A 12,917-nucleotide genomic window follows, 5' to 3' on the forward strand; every position below is an offset into this window, starting at 1 on the left:
TTCAATATGCAAAGTCTTTTATTTAAAATTTGAAAAGTTAAGACTTACGACCACCTCAGGATATGCCATCCCCGTCTTATACGGAGGAATGACGGTTTCAAACTCGTGCAGAGTTGCATTTTCATTTACAGAACTCTGTAGGCACTTGAGAAGTGAAGCTTGGCTTCAAAATACAAACACTGGGGGCTTTGGCTCAACCTTTTAATATAAAAAATTCACTGATGTACAAAAATGTGAAAGTGTGACAATGACAACGTATGAAATCCTGTGACTGAGAGTCCCCGTGAGTGTGCGCCATGGTGCCCGGGCACCCGCCCACACGTACCCTGGTGTGGAAACAGAAACTAATGCAAACCGTTGCTACCGGGAAGCGCCAACATGTGCATTCTGCACTCCACCAATCACAGACCAATATCTACGCCAAACATTCAGGAACGAAAAGTACGGCATCTTCCAGGAACAGCAAGGCAGACTTCTTACTCACGATGGACCAGCACGAATAAACCCAGCAAGAAGAGCACTGCATACTAGAAAAAAGACACAGAACACAAGTCAGGGAAGCTTTTAAAAGTGTCCAAGTCCTCAGAGTGCAGTCGTGAGCTGGCTTTTGTGACCACGACCAATTACTAAACTAACCAATTAGTCCGTAGCCCACGTAATAGTTTCCAAAAGTGAGCAACAGAGCGCATGTTTAATGAAACATGTACTATAGGCTCTTACCTTAAATTTTGGATAGTCATTCATGAGGATCGTCACAATCCCAATGTAAGGAACAAATCTAAACAAACAAGCAAACAGAAAACCGGTCATCACAGAACTTCCTCCGTAGCCAGTCTCGTTTACCGAATATTCTCAGTATCTTCCATAGAAAACGGATTTTCAGCTCACAAAGTCCATTTGTACAGACTGTCCTATTAGGTCCTTCCAACAACTCATGTGACAGGGAAGTTAGGAATACCATTTTACAGATGAGGAAAGAGATGCTCGTGCCTGAGGTATGTGATTTTGGTGCAGGAGAACCAGTACCAGACCTAAGGTCTCAGGCCTCCAGATGGGGACTCTCACGCTACATGTGGATTCAGTGCTCGGGGCTGGGTTTGTTGTCATAACCTTCCGGGAGTGGTCAATCTAGCTAGGGCGACAACGCAAACACGGCCAGGTCATTACAAGGTACTTCATGTTAAGAGTCCAAAAAGTGAGTGTAAGAGCTCCATTACAGTACTTAAGATTTCGCCACCCTCTCATTTGTTAACCACCTGTAATCTGGCTCTTGCTCTCCTGATCCCGAAACTTCTTCCAGAACAGCTTAAATCGCCGTATGCAGTAGACCAGTCTCACCACCCATCTTCCTTTTCATTTCTGCAGAATTTGACTTTGAGGACCACAAACTTCCCTTGAAATCCTCTCCCTCCTTGGCTTCTCGAACACACCACAAATCCATTTTTCCACCTACCTATTGGCTGCTATCCCTTTTTCACTAGCTCTTTCTTTCTCTTTGCCCCTAAAGTTTATCCCCTTAAACTAGATATAGATAAAACCACCTGCTAAATAATCTCATAGACCTGATGTATTTCCTTTGGAGTCTTTACCACACTTTTTTATTACATAATTGGTTGCACAACTAGCGGAATAGTGTCTGTCTCTCCTATTCGACTCTAAGCTCCATAAGGGCAAAGACAATGCCAGCCTTGCTCCCCACTGTCTCCTCAAGGCCAGATGTAACCCCCGTACACAGTAGGCATCCAGTAAACACCGCCTGATGGAATGTCTGGATGTCCAGGCCTCTTCTCCTCCTTTCCCTTGGAGATCTCATGTACTCCCGGACTTCACTTCTCCCCCCAAGAGAAGACACTCCATAACCTCGTAAGAATTCAGGGGAGAAAGGAAACGTTAGCAGGGTAGGGTACCGTCACTGTGGGAGGAAATGGCAGTTAGCAAATGCACAATTTTCTTCTTTCTCCTCCTCTTTTACTACTGGACTCTAGAATGGGCACAGTGATACTGACCTAGACCTTGTGCTAGAGGAGGGAGGTTGGGCTGAGGTGGAGACTGAACTCTGCATACTTTAAAATAGCCCAAATACTTCTACTCAGGGCATCCACAACCTGTGCACCATCATCCCAAAGGTGCACAAACAAATCACCTCCCACATAACACCTCCACTATCAAAGCCTTAGGCAAGCTTGAAAAACAGAAATTTTGTCTTTTGGTGCACTTCCTTCCTTTGAAGAACTCCTCTTACTTCCTGTCTCCTGTCCTCACCCCGTCCGCCCCTCTCCCTTCTGGCAGCATTACCAGACACCCCCACCCCCCGACCTCTCCCCATCCCCAAACTTCCATTCCATGAGTTGATGTTTCCTAAAACCAGGCCTCCTTCATCAGAATCACTTGGATAGCCTGTTAAAAGTGCAGATTGCCGTATCTTCCTCACATTTACTGAGTCAGAGCATCTGTGGAAGTGAGGCCCAAATAATGCTTCTGCACACTCTAGCACCAGCTCAGTTCTAGCTAGTGAGATGCCTGGAACAGCCAGGTGGTGGCAAATAACATCCCTTCCTAGGACCCATGCTTTGGTTTCAACCCCTGGAAGTAAAAGTCCCTACAGGATGGCAGAGCTAAGCTCTAGGATGGTAGACAGGGGTTTTCTATGTTTTTAAATATGTATTTTTTCTTTGTAATACAATAGCTTATTTCTTTTGTCTCATCAGATCTTCAAAAAAGCAATAGCTTTCAGTAAACGTCTTAAATCATCTAATTTAAGAAGGTGAAGGCAGATGCATCACAGTAATATGCAGACTAAAAGCTATGAAAGTATGTGTGATTTCTACTAAAACAGTATCAGGCTGCTGATTCTGGTCTGATGATCAACCAGCAGTCATTCTCACAGATAGAGACCTTCACTGTTCCCTCCACGCAGTATCCATGCTCAGAGACCCTTCAGCTCCCAGTGATCACATAGCCTGTTTATGAGTTATTCATGGAAATATTTTTCCCCCCTGAGGTGTGTTTTTCCTTGCCCCACCATAAGAGAAATGGAAGCAACTTGGCCTTTAGGGTAATGTAAGCAAATAATATGACAGGCAGTCCAAAGTCAAAGAAAAGATTTAATTATTTGTCTCACTGTTTCCCTCCATGAACAGAGCCAGCAAAGGGTTGCTAATCAAGTACATAATGCTGCTACCATTAGTCATCTTCAGTTCAAATCAGTTGCACTTTTTTCCTACGCTGCTTGGAGAAACTCTGCTAAAGCAGAGTTGACAATAAGCAGAAGAAGGTTTAAAGAAGTCAAACATGCCACCCACAAAGCCAGCTGCAACAGCAGCCTGTGCTGAGTTAACATCTAGAAGGCAGAGTGTAGAGGAATCCATGCCCCTGGGAGGTGCTGGTGAGGAAGGAGCCTCAGATGGAAGAACTACCTGCTGATATTTGGAGAAAATAATTTTGTCAGATGTCAAAGGGGCCTCTATCCGGGAAGCCTGGACCCCGGTAGCTGACTGAAAAACGATCACTGTTTTTACCCCAGAATGAGCTGTTTCAAACGTTAAGTAAAAAGTACATTTTAAAAGCCTCATCCTTAAAACTGGTTTTAGTCAACAGAGAGCTCAATTACTGCTTCCCTTCTACATCTCTTTTCACTGTTAATATTTTCTGTTCCCGGCCTCCGGCCTGTCTCTCACCCTTTTCTCCTCTTGCTCCTACTTTTCTTTCACAAACAGCTCCTCCTGTGTTTTCAACCTCCTCAATTGAGAAAGAATCACCCCCTATTAAATACTTAGTTGGTCCAGTATTAGTTTCATTTTCTAAAATGGTTTTTATTAAACACTGCAACATCAACAAACGTCGAAGACACGATGCTGGGTGAAAGAAGCCAGACGTAAATTAAGAGCACATATTGTGAGATTCCGTTTATATAAAATGTCCGGAACAGGCAATCCACAGAAACAGAAAGTAGCTAAGTGGTTGCCAGGGGCTGCAGGGAAAAGGGGATGGGCAGGGACTACAAATGAGTATGGAGTTTTCTTTTTGGGGTGTGGCTACGTTCTGAAATTAGACAGTGCTGACAGCTGGGTAACCTTGTGGATATAATAAAACCCACTGAATCGTATACTTTTATTTTTTTTATTTTTTAAAGATTTTATTTATTTATTTGACAGAGAGAGAGCGAGAGCAGGAACACAAGGGGGAGTGGGAGAGGGAGAAGCAGGCCTCCCACTGAGCAGGGAGCCCGACGTGGGGTTCGATCCCAGGACCCTGGGATCATGACCTGAGCCAAAGGCAGACGCTTAACGACTGAGCCACCCAGGCGCCCCTGAATCGTATACTTTTAAATGGTGAATTTTATCTAATATATGTGAATTATATCTCAAAAAACCTGTTTTAACTTGTTTTTATTTAGGGCCTTAGGCCGCAGCGTAAAATTTTTTAGTGTGCAACTATTTGGGGAAAAAAATGTTTTTATTGTGTAAAGACACTTGGTACCACAGTCACAGACCAGTCTGCAGAAAAGCTGTTCTTTTTTTTTTTTTTAAAGATTTTATTTATTTATTTGACAGAGAGATAGACAGAAGAGCACAAGCAGAGGGAGTGGCAGAGGGAGAGGGAGAAGCAGGCTCCGCACTGAGCAGGGAACCCGATGCGGGACTCGATCCCAGGACCCTGAGATCATGACCTGAGCCTAAGGCAGACGCTTAACCATCTGAGCCACCCAGGTGCCCCTGCAGAAAAGCTATTCTTAAGGTTTGGGTACAGTTGGGCTTTGAATTGTCAGTTTGTGTTTTATAAACATAATCGCCACAAAAGGAGGTGCTATGACCCGCTATGCGTCCAGGTAAGTGGGTGGCTCAGTTAGTTGAGCGGCTCCCTTCGGCTCAGGTCATGATCCTGGGGTCCTGGGATTGAGTCCCGCATCGGGCTCCCTGCTCAGCGGGGAGCTGCTTCTCCCTCTCTCTCTGCACCACCCCCGCCTCAAGTCACATGCTCTCTCTCAAATAAAATCTTAAAAAAAAAACCCAAAAACCCAAATTATCACTACTTTACATATTTAACAACATTATTCTTAGAAGGTATCAATAGGCTTTAGCAGACTGCCAAATTGTTCGTGGTTGAAAAAGTTAAGAATTGGGTGCCTGGGTGGCTCAGTTGGTTGAGCAGCTGCCTTCAGCTCAGGTCATGATCCTGGAGTCCCGGTATTGAGTCCCGCATCGGGCTCCCTGCTCAGCGGGGAGTCTGCTTCTCCCTCTGTCTGTCGCTCCCCCTGCTTGTGCTCTCTCTCTCTCTCAAATAAATAAATAAATAAAATCTTAAAAAAAAAAAAAAGTGGCAGTATAAGCAAGACAAAGTAACCTTGCACGGTTAAGATTCGGTGCTCCTGCTATGCAACTATGTATGTCCCAGATGTTTATACTTCATGGAAAGTTACTTAAATTCAGTGAGTACCAGGCTATTGCTTTTTTTTTTTTAATTAAAAAAGTGTTGGGATTTTATTTTATTTTTGTAAAGATTTTATTTTTAAGTAATTTCTACACGGGGCTCAAACTCACAACCTGAGACTGAGCCAGGCAGGTGCTCCTCAATGTTGGGACTTTAGAAATAATATTGAATATAGTTTGAGAATAAAAAAATATTCTTCAGAAAGACAAGTAACTTGAGTGAAAGCCTGGCTCCTGTACCCTTTTGTGGGATGATGCATCTTCTACCCAAACAGGGGGCCAGAGTGAGCAGACAGAACTGCATTAAATACCTAAGACTCAAGATCCACATAAAGGGACACTGTTATACTGGTAAGAGTATAAATAAAACAGTATGGCAAAATTTAACAAAAGCCTTAAAGTATGCATAGGTTTCACCCAGTAATTCTACTTCCTTGAATTTACTGAAGAAATGATTACTGGGCAGAGGCACTGAGATGTATGTAAGATGCTCATTATAACTTGTTCACACACACACACACACACACACACACACACTCAAAGCATCTACCAATAGGAGATTGGCTAAATAAAAATATGGTCTATCCATTCCATGGACTAGCACACAGCTGTGAAAATGATGATATGGAGATGTATCTTTGATTTGCAAAAATAGTGATTACTTTGGGGATAAAAAATGTTATAAACAGCGTGACTATCTCTCCTCACACACAAAATGTGTTTATGTGTATATACATATATATGTTACCTGCATCCTTTACATTAAGACTAAAAGAACTGAAACCAAAAAGTTAAATACTTATGGAGAGGTAGGGGAAGGATAGATGTGAAAAAAGACTTTAAAAAATTTTTTTTAAAAAGATTTATTTACTTATTTATTTATTTATTTGACAGGGAGAGACACAGCGAGAGAGGGAACACAAGCAGGGGGAGTGGGGGAGGGAGAAGCAGGCTTCCCGCGGAGTAGGGAGCCCGAGGAGCAGGGAGCCCGATGCGGGGCTCGATCCCAGGACCCTGGGATCATGACCAGAGCCGAAGGCAGACACTTAACGACTGAGCCACCCAGGCGCCCCAAGATTTTTGTTTTTAAAAGATTTATTTATTTATTTGAGAGAGTGTGTGCATGTGCGCACATGGTGGGGGGAGGGGCAACAGGAGAGGGAGAGAAACTCAAGCCTACTCCCCACTGAGCTCAGAGCCTGACATGGGCTCGATCCCATGACCCAAGCTGAAATCAAATCAGACGCTTAACTGACTAGACTACACCACCCAGGCGCCCTGTGACTATACTTTTTGGTGACTGTTAACTTATGTTTCTACATGAATCTGCACATTGCAATTAAAAGAAAAACAAAAAGACTAAATGAGACTGATGAGTCTGAATAACCACATTAGCAGCATCTTGGGAACTGTGGGAGATGGGAGTGTTATTTCTCAGAAGCACTGATGATCTAGTTTGTATTATAAAAGTATGTTTGGGGCGCCTGGCTGGCTCAGTCGGTGGAGCATGTGACTCTTGATCTCAGGGTTGTAAGTTTGAGCCCCAGGTTGGGTGTAGAAATTACTTAAAAATAAACGAAAATCTTTAAAAAAAAAAAAAAGTATGTTTAGCTCCAATATAGGAAATGAAGTTCCCTTGAACTGGAGGCATGCAAACAGCTTTGCAAGACACAAAACACACCGTGGGTGCTTGTTCTGATCCAATCTCTCTGGCCCCAAACCAGCATCTCTCATGCTGTAACTGAAGCAGCTTTCACTTAGTACTATACACCGACTTCTCTGTGGGAAGAGAACTGCTCAGTGTGGTGGCCTGACCTCTAGTAGAATCACTCTGAATCCAGTGTGTACAGAAGGCGCAGATGTGCTGACAGGGGTAAGGGCCCCATGTGGCAGCTGAACAGTGAGAACCAGCAGCTCTCCACTTTCAGGAGTGTGATGGCAGTAACTCTGGCGTGATGGTTAAGAGGGTGGGCTCCGGGGTCAGCCGGCCACTTTTTAAAAAAATTTTTTATTTTTTATTTTTTTTAAAGATTTTATTTTTATTTATTTGACAGAGACAGAGACAGCAAGAGCAGGAACACAAGCAGGGGGAGTGGGAGAGGGAGAAGCAGGCTCCCTGCTGAGCCGGGAGCCCGATGCGGGACTCGATCCCAGGACCCTGGGATCATGACCTGAGCCGAAGGCAGTTGCTTAACCAACTGAGCCACCCAGGCGCCCCAGCCGGCCACTTTTCATCATCAGTGTGGCCTTAGATAAGCAACCTAACTCGTCTGTGTTTCCTCATCTGTAGAATGGAAATGTTAGGGTTGTTCTGTGGTTAAAATGAGGTAATACTTGTAAAGAATTTAGAATGAGTCTCTGGCACATAGTAAGCCCTGATAGATGTGAGTTATTGTTAATACTATTAATAACATGAAGGTAGTAACAATTCTATTACGTCCTCATGTCAGCAACTTACAATTCCTGTCCTCCACTGATCTGTTCTCCTGATAAAATCTGAAATAAACAGGCTTAATATAACTTTTAAATTTCATTTGACCCCAATGATTTTAAGACTAGAAATAAAACAGTAGGAAATAAACATGATAAAACTAATTTAAATGAATACTTTAAGTTGCTGACTCAGTAACTACTTAAAATATACATTTCAGGAAGCAGGATCAATAACTGCTCTGGACCCTCAAACTAGCACGGTATAGACTTGGAGTACAAGAGAGTGCTCAATAACATTTTTTGAATGAATGAAATAAACAAACAAATTTTTAAAATTGTCACTCCAATCCATCATCTCATCACTGATATTGTACTCTTTGGCTGCACCCCATTTCCTCCTCTCTGGAGCAGTATCCCCCAAGTTTTAGATGTATTTTAAGAAGCATGCTTTTTCAAAGGACACAAGGTGATTTGGTAGAACCAGGACCAAAACATTTATTTAATTGTGTGTGATCAGACGATATGACAGAGGGACACGTTTCATGTGCCATGAAACCTCAGTAAATGCTCCCCTCTCTACTTACCCCCTTGCTCTCCCCACAACATCTTTCTTCTCTAGCCAGTGTTGTCCTTGTTTATAGAGGCCTCGGTCATCAACGGCATTATTGTCTCCTTTGGTCAAAAACTTAATATGTCCATTTTGCCTTAAAAGAGTAAGGGGAAAAAAAAAGAGTGAGGGAAAGCCAAGTTATCAAATACCTTCATGCCATTTGCAAGCACAAAATTCGCTTTGTTAACCAAAAATGCTGCGGAACTGTGGTATTTTATCATCATTCCTAATATCAAAATAATTATCTATTTAACCAAAAGGATGCTGATAGCTGTGTTTATACTAGGGAAAAACTGGAAGCAAGCTGAAAGTCTAACATTCAGGAGTTAAAATATGTAAGCATTGAGGACAATGTTATAGAAGAATAGTTAATGACACTGGAAGATGATACATATTTTATTAAGCGAAGAAAAGATTATAAAATAGCATATACAGTATAATCTCATTTTTATATTTAGATAAACACAAACCACTCATTTTCTGTAAATACGAAGAGCAAAGGAACACATTAAACTACCCCACAGAATATAATCCACAACAAACACTAGGGAAACTAAAGAATAACCTAGTTTCTTCAACCAATAAGTTGTGAGGAACAAAGAAAGTTGGAGAAAGAATTTACAGCTTAAATAAAAGAGATTATAAAGCCTTATCAACCAATTGCAACCAAGGACCTTATGTGAATCTAGATTCAAACAAACTGTTAAAAAAAAAAGCTTATGACACAATTGGGAATTTGTACAAAGATTGGAAACGTAATGATATAAAGGTATGGTAGTTCTTTTTTGGGGTGTAAGCATGCTAACTGTAGTTATATGTTTTTTAAAAGCTCACTGCTTATGCTTTAGAGATATTTACTAAAATATTTACATATGACATGACATGATATCTAGGATCTGATCCAAATAATACAGGAAGGAGAGTGAGAAGAGGTGGAAGTCTAAGTGGGGCAGAACTGGCCATAGAGTCATATGATCGGGACTGGCTGAGAGCACAACAGCAGTTCATTATACCGTTTTGTATACCTCTGTGCATGTTAGAAATGCTGTCTATCTATCTACCTATTTATTTATATTTTATTTTTAAGTAGGCCAACATGGGGCTTGACATGACCCTGAAATTGCGAGTCGCAGGCTCCACTGATTAAGCCAGCCAGGCACCCCAGAAATTCTCCATATTTAAAAAATAAAATTAGAGACACCTGGGTGGCTCAGTCAGTTAAGCATATGCCTTCAGCTCAGGTCATGATGCCGGGGTACTGGGATGGAGTCCCCCATCGTGCTCCTTGCTCAGCGGGGAGCCTGCTTCTCCCTTTGCCTGCCGCTCCCCCTGCTCGTGCTCTCTCTGACAAATAATAAAATCTTTAAAAAATAAAATGAACTAAAAAATAAGAGTAAAAAAGATCTAAAGTGATAGACCAAGGTATAAACAGTGGCCATCTATGGCCTTCCTTAGCTTCTAATTTTTTTCTCCAACGAACATACATTGCTTTTACATGCCAGGGTTTTTAGGAAAAGCATTTTACTTGATCAGGAAATTATTATTTTAATTCTGCTAAAGAACAAGAGTTTTCTAGTAATTTTAAAGTTTAACTGAAAGCAGAGTACATTTTACAGTTTGATAAAGACTATCTTAAAACTAATTCAAGTGAGTTTGGGTTAAGTACTATATAAAGAAGAAAATTAGCCTCAGACTCCTACTGACTAACATCCACTTAGATTCTAAGCCAGAAACTGGCTCACTAGACACAAAATGTGCAGATGAAACTAAATTGGAATGTGCTGCAAACACCAAAAACAGTTAAGTGCAAACAGTCACATTAAAAATGAGATTCTAGTTAGAAAAAATGCAAATATATACAGAGAAAAATAATTCTTCGCTGACAACTCAGCGAGGGAAAGTGTCTGAAAACGTCCGGGGAGTGAACGAGGACAGGTGCCAAGGGGGCCAGCTGCAAGAGTAAAAGTCAGGAGCACAGGAAGGAAGAGTCTACTCAACCATGAAAACAACAGCGAGCCCATGGAGGCAGAATAGGAACATCAAATTTGAGGAAAGGGAAATGGGGGAGTGGAGAGGCTCCCCAGGAAAGGAAAGGGATGCTACAGGAGACCTGGGCTCTCCTCAAAGACTTGATCTGCCAACAAGACACAAATGTACCCGAGTTCCCCGCTCCGGGATGGTGTCGGGAGAGACCACTAGAGCTGTGTCAAAAAGCAGAGGTCTCCGTCTCCGCGCCCCGGCTTCTGTTCGACCCACTGTCAAACCTACTCCAGCACTTCACAGCTCATGGCCCCAACACTGACTGATGGCACACACTTACACAGGGCTCCCCCTTGGCTGCCGCAGGGACCAAACAGTCAACATCATCTATCTCTGAGGAGCTCGACGTGCTTGCAGTGTAATTCAACCATCATAATACTGTGACGTTAGGGGGCAAGAACTAATTACTTTGTAGGTAAGAAAAAGTAAGACCCAAAAAGCCAAATGGGTGCAAAACAATCTCTCTCTCTGTCCAGAAAGAGCAAAGCTGAGGATTAAGTCATCCCCACCGCAAACTTTCTCCTTCCAAACACTTGACCACACACCAGTGTTCACCATCATCAAACCATAATACCTTCTATACTAGACGGAACTTAGTAAGTGCGCGTCAGAGGAGGCTATAAAATAAAGTACGAATTTCCATGTGAGAATAGCGTCAGCATTGAGAGGGACTTGACTAGCAAGCTAATGTGAGGAACTACTCAAGAGAATTTAAGTCAACTGACAATATTTCAAAGCGATGTCGTCTCTTAAATGAGAACACAGGCCTCGCTATGTGCTAGGTCTTTCCTGACTCATTTCTGTTGGAAGGTAATGGAAAACAGAGAGAGTAGGTAGGGGGAGAAGGACTCAAAGAAGAGATGTTTCGATGTTTCGCCGTCTGTGGAGCACGTGTAACCTGGCCCGCAGGTCTCAGCCCTCTTGTAGGAGCCAGGAGTAATAACTCCCCCTTTTCCTTACTAAATTAAAAACATAGTAACTAGACTACAATAAATGCAGGAGGTGGTTGAGTCTTTTTAAAAAACACCATCGAGGGGCGCCTGGGTGGCTCAGTCGTTAAGCGTCTGCCTTCGGCTCAGGTCATGATCCCGGGGTCCTGGGATCGAGCCCAGCATCATGCCCCGCATTGGGCTCCCTGCTCCGCGGGAAGCCTGCTTCTCCCTCTCCCACTCCCCCACTTGTGTTCCTGCTCTCGCTGTCTCTCTCTCTCTGTCAAATGAATAAATAAAATCTTAAAAATAAATAAATAAATAAATAACACCATCGACAGCTTTTTCTCAATGTACTATTTACTCCTCCAAACTACCTCCTATTACAAATACTGGAAGTTTCTTAATGTCCCTTACAATATTATTTTGCCTGAGCTCAGCACTGCACTAGAGCTAAGCCCTGGATTACATGCGCTTTCCCACCACCTGGTCAGACAGCTCAGCGCACAGAGTGTGTCTTCTGGAGAACAGATAGGACGAGGTAGTGACCACCTTGGGCACAAAGAACGGATTCAAATTCATGGGCCCATTACCAACACATTAAGCAGTACTTGGCAAGGTGATCTTTTAGTTTAGGGATTCTTTGCATATGTGGTAATACCAGGTATATTCTACCGTATGTTCATGAGGTAAGCTTGTTACCAAAAACTGTATTGAGTAGATCCCAGTGTTGTACAGGGGGAAAATGTATATTTATAAAACAAAGAGAGAATTACCCCAAATTTAACATTCTCTCTGGGTGTTAAGGTTGTATGTGATTTTGTTTGCTATATTTACCAATTTTATACAGCACCTTATTATATGTTATGTAATAAGACTGTTATAAAATGGAGAGTCAACATATGAAAAAAAGAGCTTTTTATGATATTTTCAAATTTACAAAGGCACTGTACATAAGAAGCAGGTGGAGAAGGAAAGGAGGAATGAGACCAAAGAGAGAGGTCAGCTGAATGATTCCTACCTCTCTTCTTCTCAAAGTTTAGGATTTTATTTCTTAAAACAATGTTCAGACGAAAGAAATGAATAACAGTGCAAAAATCAGCCTGAAAACGTTCAGGGCACATTTACCAAAACACTTCATCCGTTCTGGTTGTCATTTAGTCTCATATTTAAGAACACTGTTAACACTACTAAATCAAATGATATTCACAATCAGGTATTTTAGTCTTCCCAAAAGAAAAAAGGAAATTGGAAGCTTCAGGATATTAACTGGATCTGTTATCTAGCCAGGCCTTCAAGCTGAAGGCGTCTCAAGAGTCTAAAATGAAATCACCCAAAACCCTAGATTAGTAGTACCATACAGCTTAAAACATTCAGAATTGTTAAAATTATTTTTAAAATTTAAGGAATCTATAATTGGTATGTCAATGAACCTGCCCTAAAACAAGATCAACTGTTTAAAATAAAAAACTCACT

General features: G+C 42.0%; 1 protein-coding gene across 7 annotated transcripts in view; it reads right to left on the minus strand.

Moving 5' to 3' along the window:
- The window catches only part of SEC11A (SEC11 homolog A, signal peptidase complex subunit), a 67,815-nt gene continuing 54,898 nt past the window's right edge, over positions 1-12,917 (minus strand). For all 7 annotated transcript variants that reach the window (XM_035024205.1, XM_035024201.1, XM_035024204.1 and 4 more), the window contains 3 exons: positions 8,447-8,566; positions 721-778; positions 1-527 (listed from right to left, as the gene is read on the minus strand). In XM_035024205.1, the coding sequence (XP_034880096.1) occupies positions 477-527; positions 721-778; positions 8,447-8,566 (229 nt within the window). In that variant the 3' untranslated portion in view covers positions 1-476. The remainder of the gene's footprint in view (positions 528-720; positions 779-8,446; positions 8,567-12,917) is intronic.

This window comes from Mirounga leonina, unplaced genomic scaffold (assembly GCF_011800145.1).
Source record: "Mirounga leonina isolate KUSES-001 unplaced genomic scaffold, KU_Mleo_1.0 Mir_178, whole genome shotgun sequence".
Classification (NCBI taxonomy): Eukaryota; Metazoa; Chordata; class Mammalia; order Carnivora; family Phocidae; genus Mirounga; species Mirounga leonina.